This window comes from Schistocerca piceifrons, chromosome 1, assembly GCF_021461385.2.
Source record: "Schistocerca piceifrons isolate TAMUIC-IGC-003096 chromosome 1, iqSchPice1.1, whole genome shotgun sequence".
Lineage (NCBI taxonomy): Eukaryota > Metazoa > Arthropoda > Insecta > Orthoptera > Acrididae > Schistocerca > Schistocerca piceifrons.
In genome coordinates this window covers 340,029,601-340,043,575 of record NC_060138.1, presented here as the reverse complement: position 1 = coordinate 340,043,575, position 13,975 = coordinate 340,029,601, and the positions used below count along the sequence as shown (strand labels likewise).

General features: G+C 38.6%; 1 protein-coding gene across 3 annotated transcripts in view; it reads left to right on the top strand.

Moving 5' to 3' along the window:
- LOC124783531 (ATP-dependent 6-phosphofructokinase) overlaps positions 1-13,975 on the top strand; it is an 80,317-nt gene that overhangs the window by 51,146 nt on the left and 15,196 nt on the right. For 2 of the 3 annotated variants that reach the window (XM_047254030.1, XM_047254029.1), the window contains exons 9-10: positions 2,156-2,234; positions 7,797-7,817. In XM_047254030.1, coding sequence (XP_047109986.1) covers positions 2,156-2,234; positions 7,797-7,817 — 100 coding nt within the window. The remainder of the gene's footprint in view (positions 1-2,155; positions 2,235-7,796; positions 7,818-13,975) is intronic. The other variant, XM_047254031.1, reaches the window with a different exon arrangement.

Below are 13,975 nucleotides of genomic sequence, written 5' to 3'. Positions count from 1 at the left end.
GGGTGTGGGAGCAGGTAAATGTGGACAGTACAATGGTGATTCTCTGTTGTTCGCATTTCAACATTTCTGCCTACACTGTTGTTATCTGCTCTTCTTTGTAATTACAAAAAATGCTACAGCTTTCATGTGGTCCTGGTTCCTACCTGCTTAAGAGTCAATCTGATACATACAGTTTGATTTCCTAACCTGCACAGAAAAATGATACAAACGTATATAATCTGAAGATTATGAATTACCTTAATGAACTAATGCATCAGATGTTGCAACAACTGAACAGTGCTGCAAAATTCATGCAGTTTCTTAGCAATGCTTGCAGCCATGCAGAACAGAAAATGGCACGCATGACCAAGAAAATGTAATTAGATTTCCTAATCTGCAAAGTACACATGATTCACACACACATTATGTGAAAGGGCATGAATTATCCTATAGGACTGATGTATCAGATGCTACAAAAGGTGAACAGCACAGCAAAATACATGCAGTTTCTCGACTTTCTTGCTGCGTGGTACAGGAGACAGTCTGAGATTTAGGCGTCTTCTCTAGGAGCTGTTCACTATAAAACTATATATCTCAAAACTCATTTGTCCAATGTTAATGACATTTCAAAGGTTATAGGATTTATATTGTTAGATTAAACCTCAGGTTATAGAATTTCTCTGAAATAACATTTCCTCAGCCCAGGATAAACATATGAGAGAGGTTGGATTAGTCTTGACACTTTCCTTTGTAGTTGTAAGAACCTGCAACCACTGTGACCTAGGACTGTGTCAGCCACCTGCCGGCAAGGCACACAGTACATTTGCCCTCTTTGTGGTTGTAAGAACCTGCAACCACTGTGACCTAGGACTGTGTCAGCCACCTGCCGGCAAGGCACACAGTACATTTGCCCTCTTGTAGCCAGCCAGGCAAGTAGGATGCTTGACTCTGCAGCTGTGAAAGATTTAAAATTTTTCTCATTTCAGATTTTGCTCTCTTTGGGAATATAAGATTTAAAAAAGAAAATTCGACTGTGATCGTATTCATTATATTGCGCAGTCAGGAACAAATGTAATCTTTGCATACGAGGCCCACCACTCATCAGTTGGTTCCTACCTGAATATTACCAAATTATAATGCTAAAAATGGATAGAGTAGTCACAAGGGGATATTTCAGTTGACATATCATTTTTGAAGTACTCATTTCATGTATAGATGACAATTTCCATCTGTGGAACCAAATCATCTTAGACATGTCCTGAAAAGTAACAGGACTTCATAAGTTTAAGTATTACATTGTTAAAGTGAACTGAGCCTTTTCATTTTGGCTGAGGAAAATATTGTATAGAATGTTTCCAAGCCAAAGAGAGTTGGTTACAACACTGATCAGATGATTTTATCCAGAGGCTGAAGTTTCATATAATTTTGATTAAAATATCAGACTTCATCCTAGAGGATGGGGAGCAAGGGAACTTTTAAGAACTGCCCTCCATGATCTTGGGGTAGATTTCTCTTCCTCCAATACCATGTAGTAGTGAGGCATCTCTTTCAGTTCAGATAATCTGAAATTCCAAAGATATTAATGTCTTTGCATTTTGATGGGTAGTCACAGTGAGCTTCTAAAATAGCGTCCAGCATTTTTTGTAACATTATTAGCCACTGAGCAGCAAGTAACATATTAGCCTTCCTTTCCCAAATGGAACTGCACTTGCTTTTTATTGCAGAATAGTAGTTTCTAGTGAATTCTGGTTCTCTTGATGCACTCGGTGATGTTATCTGTAAGTTAGTACATCAATTCTTCATTAGCAAAAATCAGTGTAAATTTAAAAAACATTTACAAATTATGCTTTCATTCCTTTGTTGTTTGTTCAAATCCTCTGAAGAACAGTAAAACACATTTTAATGTTACAGAAGCATAAAAGTCAGGGTGGTGCATCATTTCAGCTGTTAATATCCCCTCCCTCCCACTGCCCCCCCCCCCCCAAAAAAAAAAAATTAAAATACCTGTTTACTTTGTACTTTCATGTGTGTGTGTGTGTGTGTGTGTGTGTGTGTGTGTGTGTGTGTGTGTGTGTGTGCGTGCGTGTGCGTGTGCGTGCGTGCGTGCGTGCGTGTGCTCTTTTGTTTAAATTTTCTTTTGGTGTCTCAGTACATAGCATATATTCTATATTTTCAGGAGTTTTGAAAGAAATCTGTACATCTACAAAATGCTGACAAGACTAAAACCTCCTACTCCAGTTGGTGATGCTGTACAGGTGAGGACATATTTTGATGTGCAATTGAGTGTAATGCCACTGATGTTTCAGTAATGTAATATTGTTATATGACTGGTTTACAACAGTAACAATGTATCTAGAAATTATACTCTGACAGACCATATTTAGAAACTGCAAAAATTTAATAAGACTGAGAGCTACAAAACAGTAGGTAATTAATAAGTTTTTCATGGGCTTCCTTTTCTTATAATATTGAAAAAAAAGAAAGTTGGAAAGACATAGAAAGAAGACAAATATGACAAAGGGGAAAATGTGGCTTCATGTCATTTTGATTGTAATCACCAATTTTATATGATTGGATAAAATGTGAGAAAATTTCAGTCAGTCTCCATTGTCTCAGGGTGGCTGTACATGCTTGGCTTATATAAATTAATATAACGTTCAAATGAAAAGCAGAATACAGACAGAGATGCCACAGTTGACTCACATTCCATATCCTTTGTTGCTACTGAAGAAGAATGCTTGTTGCTAAAAGTTTGAAGGGGCTCTTACCATTTGTGTGTCACTGTTGGCTCAGGTATTGTTTTTGCTTTTATATAACCACAATTTCTTATGGTATTTCCATAAATGAAGAATTCAAGGTTATTCATAGCAATTTGAAAAAAAGTTCTCTTGAACTTTTAGTGAAAGTATTCTGTTTTCAGTGCTATATTTAAACTGTTTGTAGCAGACCATGGAAAATAGATGCTACTTTAATTATTTGTAATATTTCTACGAATGTATGCCCATAGTACATGTTGAAAGAAAAAAGGGAGAAAAGCATGTTATTGCCATTGCTTTGAAATTTGTTTTCTTTGTTGTGAAATATCTCGGTCTACAACTTTGTATTTGCTGCTGTTGAAGTAATTTGTTAATGTTATGCCGTAACTTTATGATACGCTGTCTTGAAGTGATGTCTGACAGTGCCCTTCTTTTTCAGATCTGTAGACTCTTCTCAGTAGTCAGTATTTTTTATATTATTATTATTATTATTATTTCATTCAAAAGAGAATAAAACTTCCTTCATTCTATCAATAATATATACTGTTTGTGTAAACAGTTAGAATCATATCAGCAATTGAGATTACTGGCAATATTCACTGTCTACTAGAGTTAGTTGAGGTTAAAGTCATATTTTAAACATTTCCAACTCAGTATTGCTTTTGTGAATAGCCTTTCAATTAATGTTTGAGTAATTATTGCTTTGTCTCTTTGTGCTGCAATCAAACTGTAGCTGTGCAAGGTAAGCCACTGACATTACTGACAGCTTCTTTTGTATTCATTATAAAATTATTTATTTCAGTAACATTCCAAGGAGCAGGGACAAATATGATCTCTGCTATCTGAGACTTTTTAGAGTGTGGTCACTCTTTTATAAGATCATCTGCTATCAGTAGGAAGATGACCAGAAAACTAGAGGTGTAATTACCAGAACACATACCGAAAGGAAAAAAAGAAATGAAAGAATAACCTTATGCTACCAATGATCTTTAATCTGTAGTTAGGGCAGGGTAACATTAGTGGTATATGGCAGGCAGAGCCATTTAAGTCACTCTAAACTCCACAGTGAGGGATAAAAATAATATTAAAGTAAGGAATGGTATACAATAAAGTTATCCTGATAAATTAAGTGCAGTGATAAGAAGGCAGTTAACAGGGTTCCTATCCTTACTCCTTCATATATTGTCAACCTCATGCTGTATGTTAACAGTTCATATGGCAATTTTGTCTTTATTCATTGTGATTCAGAGAAGGTCATTCGATAAATATTCAAACCAACTTCATAAATACGTGGGGTCCTCACCAGTGTTCACACCTATGACTGTTTCACCTTGAACTGTTCGCTAGACCTCATCATGTGACCAAGATATTGGGGGCCGTCTGTTCTAGTTGATATGTACAATTTCTAACCTTTTCCCAGTTCTCCTCAGTATTTCACAGCTTGGAACATGATCATTTCCAAAGATGCTGATCTTTATAACATCCCACAGAGGAGACACAAGCATAATTTTTCTGTTAAAACTGCCTTGCTACCCTACCATCTCAAAATTCGAGATGGGGGTGCAAACCAACAGGGTGATTGTTCAGATGAAGACCATACCATCGCTGTTTTAGATGTCGAGGTCGGTCTGAGGTAACCAGCGAATCCCTGAGGCAACTTTCCCTCCACTGCTATCTCCCTTACCCTGGATGAATGACAGAGAAAAAGACAGAGGATAAATCTCACTATTGAGATGGCTTTCATACTTCAGTGGAACTTGAATGTGTTCAGGACAGATGTGGAGGAACTACATCTAGTACACTGGGGTAGACCGATGTGTATGTTTCCTCAAGAGAGACATTTTAAATTCTCTGACACCTCTGAGCTATGTAGATACATTATTCATGAAATGATGACCTTAGTGGAGAGAGAGCTAAAAGTGTGGCTGTTTTCATAAACAAGGCATACCCCTCATTCTCTCACTTCCTCACAACCAGCCTATAAGCAGTTGCTGTATTAGTGCATGTACATCATAAGTTAACAGTATGTCCACTCCGCGTGCCCCAACGTGAGGTGTTCTGCAAGAGGCTCTCAGTGAACTCCTTATGCATCTCCCCCAACCCTTCCTTCTCTGTGGTGATCTTAATGCACACAGTATGCTTTGAGGCTCTGCAACCACCTGCCCCAGGAGTACAATTTAGAGCCTTCATGTCCACACTTGCATGTTTGTTGAATGTGGGGCAGAGCAGACGCTTCAGCACTAAAACGGGGTCATTCACTGTATCAATTTCTTTGTACGATCTCTGGCCCTCGACACACAGCTCAGTGAAGAATGGTTGATGACTTACACTCAAGTGATCACTTCCTGATCTAGTTTCATATTAGAGACTGCAAAAAGAGAGCTTGTGACATGGCACCTGGTCATGATGGGGTCCATCACAATATATCATGGCACCTCACAGAGTGGAGCAAAAAAATTATCCTCGCCCTTTTTCACCTCATTTAGGCATACATACGCTTTTCCATCTCAAGGTGAGACGCAATTTTACTTCCATTTTAAAACCTGGAAAGAATCACAAATACTTGAGTAATTGCCATTGTGTTGTCCTCATTAGTTGTGTGGGAAAGACCTTGGAGTGGACGGTCAACTGCCCCTTGTTTGTAGCCTAGAATCCAGGCAGCTCCTTGATCATTTTCTTTGTGTGAGCTCAGGATGAATCACCTTTGATAACCTGGGCCTCCTGAAAGCAGCTATGCAACGTCAGCTACTGGGTATATTTTTTGACATCAAAAAGACCTACATTAATTCTTGGGGGCAAATTATCATAAGGCAGCTCCATGAATGGGGTTTTTGAGAATGTCTTCCCATCTTTATACTGCCCTTCCTCTACAATGCAATTTCAGATATCAAGTTGATGATATCGTCTCTAATCACTGTGAGCAGGAGAATGGTGTCCCTCAAGGTAGTGTTTTGTGTGTTACTGTCTCTCCCATAGCTACTAATACTATCATGTCCGTTGTTGAGTGTCCTGTTCAGTGTTCCATGTTTGTCAATGACTTCAGTCTTTTGTTGTTCTGTATTTGCGCAATGACAATGTGTCAGTTGCAACTGACTACTCAGTGTCTAGAACATTGGCTAGAGAAGAGGTGTTTTAATTTTTTCCATCAAGAAGTCTCTGTGCGTTCTTTTTAACCATTGATGTTCTGTTTTAGAGTTTCATGAGTTGAGGATAAGACACACTGTTTTTAATTTTAAAGACAAGTGAGTTTTCTTGGCCACACTTTTAGGACTTGAAAAGACAGTCTCTAAAAACCAATCAGTATCTTAAAATGTATTAACAACAATAGTTGCATGGTGCATTTGTATAGGTTGGTTCGCCCCTCTTATTTAAAAATGTTGGACATGGTGGCCCACAAATGTATTTGGCTGGCCAACAAGGCCTCTAGAATGAGCCCCACACAGAGCCTTTGTGTTGAGGCTAGGAAGCAGCCACTTCATATCAGATGACAACTGTTTATGGTTCAACAGGCCTATAAAGCACTGTCCATGTCATTCACAGCTGCTTACTATTTTATACCATACCATTGCTTGGCCCAACAGAAGGGCTTTTTCATAATTGACAATGAGTAATGATTCGGGTGAAGGATTGCATTTTAGAGATGGGGTGTGGCTGGTTTTAAAGTCCTATGTCCTCCTCCTTGGCTTCTACAGAGGCCCATTTTTTTTAATGTTAGATAGGAATCTCGGTTTTACTGTTGCGTATAGTGATGGATCCCAACAAGGGGACTTCTCCTTTGGCTGTTCAGTAGTGTTTGCCAACTGTATCCTCAAGATTCACCTTCCCCCATGAATATACTGTATTTATCACAGTGCTCTATGTGATCCTGAAGGCACTGGAGCAGATGAGGGATCTTCAGGGCCAACAATTTCTCATCTTCTCCAATTCCATTAGTGTCCTACAAGCATCACATGTACCCAGCAGAAAAAATGGTCCAGGTAGTACATGCTCAACTGCTGGGTACTGGGGCTCGTGGAAATGTGGGGAAATGAGCAAGCAGACCAAGCCACCAAGGATGCCTGCAGGGACACGAGTGACACAGTGTGCCAGTCATTTCACTGTTGCGTCAGATGTCCATGCTATTGAGGGAGGAGGGATGGGCTGGCAGTGAGAGTCTATAAGCTACAGGCAACTATCGAGCTGTGGTGTTCCTTGTGTTGGTTGCTCCAGGGGGATGAAGTGGCTCTGATCCTCCTCTGATTTGGGCACTGACCTCTAACACATGGCTTTTTATTCTGGGAAGACGACCCCTGCAGTCTATGGTTCCTGTGGTTCACTGCACACCACATTTTAACTCCTTAGTAGCTTGTACGCTTTATTATACAACTGGGAATCAAATCCTGTGAACATTGGTAGCAGGACAGAGTGTGGTGGTGCATTGGTTGCCCACTGGACGTACATTCAGGAGGATGATGGTTCAAATCCCTGTCTGGCTATCCAGAATTACACTTTCTGCTATTTCCCTAAATCACTTCAGGTGAAAGCCGAGATGGTTCCTTTGAAAGGGGCATCACCAATTTCCTTCCCCATTCTTTCATAACCTAAGCTTGTGCTCTGTCTGTACTGATCATACTGTCAAGGGTATATAAAGTCATATCTTCCCTCCTTGATGATGGGCTTTTTTCTAATCACACATATTTCACCTCTGATATTGTTTTCTGTATTTAAATCATACTAATCTGCACTGCAATTCAGGCAACATAGTAAATTGTAAATTTTTCTGTGACTGGCTATATGGACTTGCTTTCAAATCAAAGGACTATAAGGGTGTATCATATCAATGCCAGCCAGGTGAAGCACCATACACACAAACCAATATTTGCATTGATGAATGATTTACTTTTAAATGTGAATTAATATAAATACCTCGTTGAAAACTTGTATCATGAACTGTTAGTTGTTTTCTTTTAAACCATAACATACCCATATTTTATATTATGAGTTTGTTAAAAGTTGAATCTGTATCAACCAAAAGTGGTTAATTACACTTGACTAAAGTTGTGAATAACTTTTCTTTTCTAGCAAGATTCTGTTCTCGGCATGGTAAGACGACAACTGGAAAAGAATTTGTTGTGTATTTTTGTGCAAGTTAATTTTTAGATGAATAGAAATGTACTCATTCTGTAAGCTCCTGCTGACACAGTGCCAGTGGTGATTTTTGTGGAAGGTTCTCATGCTGCAGCAATAAACGAACAGAATGTGTCTTAGAAAATGAATTCTAGCAGTTCATGTTTGGCTTTGGCGTTAGGGTGCTTCCTCTATTACCTTTCATTAATGGATTGTCAGCCTGCATCGATAATAGCAATGGACATGTGATGTCTTCTGACTGTACACTGCACAGTTTGAAATTTTATGATCAGACCTTTCATAAATATTTTGAGAACCCATGAGCATATAACATATAAAGCGACATACAGTGGAGTATAAAGATTTAATGTAAACCTTAATCATGCAGTATACAGAAGCATAATTAGAGTAGCATTACCAAAATGAAAATCTTGAGAATGAAGAGATTAGATTTGAGTATGAAGTATCAATGGCATGTGACTTCTGACTATGAAAGAAGAGCTGATTAGACCAAACTTTTTGTAGTTAATTTTCAAATTAAAAAAGTTTTAAGTAAAAGCATTAGATGTACATTATGTTTCTGCCGGTAAAGACATTTTATTGATACCAGCCAGTGACCAGTTTAGAGTATTAATCACAATGATTGGTGGCATGCATTACTGTATTGCAGAGGCAGTGAAACTTCCAGTGATCAGCTCAGAAATTTGAAATTAAGAAATGCAAAGAAAAAAAAAAACTAAGAATTGGAAAAAGTATACTGTGTTTGAGTTAGAAAATAGTCCATTTCTTCCTGCCTAACTTCGCAGTTGCACTCAATTTCGTTTTAAAAAATAATTACAAACTTTTTATTGTCCACACATCTGGCATTGTGTTTGCACGAGAACTTGTTCTGATGTGCTTGCTTTTTTTAATTTCTGTAGATTTGTTTTATTTTTTGTTAGTGCATATGCAGCAGCTTAACTTTTAGCAACGCATTTAGCATTTTTGCAGTGACAAGAATATTTGTAACTGTTAAACTGTGATTTCAGTGTTTCTTTTTGTGTAACTCTTTCTATGTTATTAAGAAGCATGGTCGTGCAGATATATGTGAGTCTGAGCCTGAGATTGTTATAAAATTATTTACAATAAATGATTTTTTCTGTTTTGTGTTTAGGTATTAGCAGTATATTGTATGTACAGCTTTAAATTTATACTCATTATGTAGTTTCAATAATAAATATTTAGTGTACATAGGAGATCAGAGACCTGGGCACATAAAAACAGTGCCAAAAGAGTATCTCCAGATGTGAATGTGTGACTTACAAAAAATCATGTTGGTGTTGCATCATGTCCAATATATCTGTAAAATTTAATGATTTGCTATGCCATTTAGTTACAGTTTTGGATTTACTGTGATACTGTAAGTAACTGCATTTATTTTTTTCAGATTAATAAAACATATTTGTTTTATTTATTATTCTGTAGCATGAACTGAAAGTTTTGTGTAAATTATTATTGGTTCATCATGTAACTTCATGTTAGTTTGGAGGAAGTGATGATAGGGAAGTGTTTGGGCAACAAACAAGACCAAAACATGCAATAATTAAAAAATATGTTGAAGGTAAAATTGTGACTAATAATTCTAGGCAATAATTACAGGGAACAGTTTGTGAAAATGTGAGAAACATGATGAACAGAAAAGGCATTTTGAGCCTTCTTGGGAGTTAGGTTGTAAAAAAATGTACATTGCTCCATTGAATTGAATTTACATCTAAATTTATAAAATCTGTTACTGACAAGTATTGTCTGTGACACAAGCAGCAGAATGAGTAAAGTTGGCCACTCGACAAAACCAGGCCATAGCGCCAGGGCAGCATAGCTGTGTGTGTGTGTGTGTGTGTGTGTGTGTGTGTGTGTGTGTGTGTATTCTGTAGAATAACACAAGCTCACAAGCTGTGTTGCTATGTTAAAGTTCATTTTGTGTGCTTTATCATTTCTGATTCAATTGTTGTCAAGGATTTGCCAGTTTCTCAGTAATTTTGCCACTGGCTGATTGTGACGTGTCGTGTATTGCGCACCATCCCTCCCTCCCTCCCCCCCCTCTCCCCTTCCATTATCTCTCTCTCGTCCGTATGTTCCTTTATTCAAGTTCTCTTTTTCTTTTGGAAAACGAATTGTCTCTTGTTCACAGCGCAAACTATGTTGTGCTCATTACTTGCCTAATGATATTGAACTACCCTGATGTCTTCTTATCACTTTTGACAGAAACCTCTCAGAGATCTGTCATTTCGTTGGCACTAAATGGTAATACATTTGTCTTCATTGTCAGGATATTTATTTATTTATTATCTCATGACACATTTTGAGATAATCCCATCATCAAATCTATTCCATTCTATAACACCATTACTGCCCAAACATCTTTTAGTCGCACTTGGATTGATTGCACAGTCAATTTCAGCTTACTTAGGTGACAGATAAATTTCAGTGTAACAAAATTGCATTGAAATTTCTTGCACTCACTTGTCACAACGTATTCCACTTATCATCCCAACGTACTTCCAGACCTTATTGGCGCAAATAGTTTCTTGTATTGGTATTGCACCACTGGCCATTCACTTCTTGCCCTCCAAAAAATCATTATTTTGGTTGTGTACTCGCTTACCTTCTTGAGGGTTTAATCTCCAAAAACAAATTTGAAAGTAAATCCAGGAAAGATGTTTTGACTAATCATTGCTTCATTCACCTAGAGACATTGTGTGCTGAAACAGTGGAATTCTGTCACCTAATGAAAGTTGAGGTGAAGTGTGTAAATTTTGTAAATCATCAAGGTGTAAAGCATCACCACTTAAAAATATTCCTTAAATGTATGGAAGTGGAGTATGGGGACCAAGGGGGCATACCTGACCACATCCCAAATTGCTTAGTTGGGCATAAGTTTGTTATGTTTTCTTTGCTGTTTGTCAGAATGTTTTCCTTTTTCTCTTAATGAAAGTCTTAAATATTAAAATAGGTATCAGACTTAGTGTTTGTGGAAGATATAACTATGCATTTGAAAAGCATCATAACAACTAAATTTTTTTCCTGTAAGCCAGTGAACAGTTTACAGTTAACATTCATGTCAAAGGAGTAATGTTGATGAAAAAGCTGCATGAAGAATGGAAATTTAATACTATTCATCTGTCTGCCTTTTTTAAAATTATGTGCTAGAACCAAGAGTTCAGTGTTTTGAAAATGAAATTGTTTAGAATTCCTATCACTGCCAGAACAGTAAGAAGAAATATAATTGTAGAATTCAACTTAGCTGAAATATAGATACTACAATATGCTGAACTTGCCATAATTTTATCGTTCATTAGAGCCAAAAAAGTGAAAAAGAGGAGAAGTGCCACTGTGCAGGTCTATTTGATTCCTCACTGCAAATGAGAATACTTGACAGAATAGAGTGTGCTCTGCAGCTCACTATTTGGAAATTAAAAATTCCTATTATATGACAGTGCTGGAACAATCTAGTTGAGTTCCGTGGTTTTATGGATAAATTTCAAATTTGTCCTTGAGGTGTATATACTTCTGCTGTACCATTTGTCACTATTTCAGTATCTGGTTTGTTTGTTATTCAAATAGTGATACAGTAAGATGTCTGGCAGAGATAGTACAGATTTTCTACTCAAAAACCATGCATGAGCATTAGTATTATTTCTGTTACAGTGTATGTGCACTTTCCATCAAAATTGTGTAATTTGATTCAGTGTCAATAAGAAGGAGACTAATGTTTGATAATTATTCTTACAAGGTTTGACAGATTTTGATCGGCTACTAATTAGAGAAAAGTGATGCTGAGAAATTAAGTTTTCTTGCTAGAATGGGAATGTAGGTACTTCATCTCCCGTGAGTCCACGTAGGAAAACTATCATTGATCTACTAGAGCAGTATGGCATAGTTGAAGTTTGGAGATGTAAATTATTTCATGTGTAATTTCTCTCTATGATCAGGATGCTTAAGAAACAATGTACTTACTAGTGTTTTGTAATGGTGACATACACGCACTTACATCATTGTCAGGTAAAGTATTCTATCATATCACTGCAGTAAACAGGAGTGTAACAATACCAGAGAAGGAAAGTTGCTACTCACCATATAGAGGAGATGCTGAGTCGCGATAGGCACAACAAAAAGATTGACACAATTATAGCTTTCGGCCAAAGGCCTTTGTCAGTAGTAGACACATATACACCATTCACACACACACACACACACACACACACACACACACACACACACACACACACAAAACCACATACAACTTGCACACATGTCTTGTGTGAATCTTTTGCCGGCCGAAGTGGCCGTGTGGTTCTAGGCGCTACAGTCTGGAACCAAGCGACTGCTCCAGTCGCAGATTCGAATCCTGCCTCGGGCATGGATCTGTGTGATCCTTAGGTTAGTTAGGTTTAATTAGTTCTAAGTTCTAGGCGACTGATGACCTCAGAAGTTGAGTCGCATAGTACTCGGAGCCTTTTTTAAATCGCGACTCAGCATCTCCACTATATGGTGAGTAGCAACTTTCCTTCTCTGGTATTGTTACATTCCATCCAGTAAACAGGAGTATTAGTTATATTGTCACGTAGAAGAAGGTGTAATTAGGTGACTGGTAATTAGGTGACTGTGCCACTCAGCTTCTTCTGTGACAATATCAGTGTTGTGGCAGCCACGGTTGCAGTGACAGGTGAGGAAGGGGGAGATTGCACCCGGCAAGGAACAGAAGAGGGCAGCTGCTATCTCCCCTCACCTGCCCTTTCCTCGTAACCTCTCTGCAAGAAAAAAAAAAAAAAAAAAAATCGCCTACACCTACTGAAAACTCGGAGTTTGCCCTGCTACACAAAGCCAGGTGAAACAATTCAGTTTCAGTTTGACTGAAACCAGAACACGCAATCAAATAGATATGTAGTAGTGAGTAAATTTTTGAATTTTTGACATGAAATCTCAAAACTGTTTCATCGTTCGGTACTATTCTCTTTGATAGTGATTTTGAGTTCTAAAATCTTCCAGTAGCATTGCATTGTCAATCCACAATGTTATTTCATGTGTTACCATCTAATGTCAGCTACCACACACACACCATTCATTCACACAAGCAAGCATTTCTCATGCACACATGACCACCAACTCTGGCAGCTCGGGCCAGAATTCAACAATCACTTGGGATGGAAGCAGCAATATGGATGGGATGGGACAGAGAAGGGGAAGGGATAGCAGTGTATGGGTGGGATAAGAGGGGAGCACTGTCTGGCTGAGTGTGCAGGACCGGAATGCCAACAGGTGTGCCGCAGCAGGTTGTAGGGCAGGGAGGTGGGGAAAATTGATTGAAAAAGGAGAGGAGTGGGAAAAGATGGATGGGTGCATTGCCAGAGGGTGGGAGATGAGAATGGGGAGGAGGTAGTGATAGGACAGATGGGGGTGGATACTGTTGGGTGGAGCGTGTGGGGACAGTATATTATCTTAGGTTGAGGCCAGGATAATCACAGGATGACTCCCATCTGCACATTTCAGAAAAACTGGTTCTGTAGGTAAGGATCCAGATGGCTTGGGTAGTGAAGCAGCCATTGAAATCAAGCATGTTAAGTTCAGCTGCATGTTGTGCCACAGGGTGGTCTACTTTGCTCTTGGCCACAGTTAGGCATGGCTGTTTCATCCTGGTGGACTGCCGGTTGGTAGCCACCCAATATAAAAAGCTGTGCAATGATTGCAGCAGAGCTGCTAATGACATAGCTGCTTTCACAGGTGTCCTGGCCCCTGATAGGGTGAGATAAACCTGTGACAGAGCTTGAATAGGAAGTGTTCTACCTGTGTCATCTACAGACCTGTTTGCAGACTATGTCTGTGGGATGGTGCCTGTCTGTAAAGGTGTTGATGAGATCCTCTGCATACTGAGCAAGAGTTACTGCAGATAATGCTATTCCCGGGTGGCCAAGTTGTATGTTAGGGATTTTTTGGTGTAAAAGTGTTGACAACTATCAAAATGCAGGCACTGTTGGCAGTTGGTTGTTTTAACGTCGGCAGAAGTGCGGATGGAGTCATAAGAAAAGATGTGGTCAACGTCTAGGATGTTGGCACAGTGGGTTGAGGAGGACCAGGTAGCCACTGCAGTACGTTAC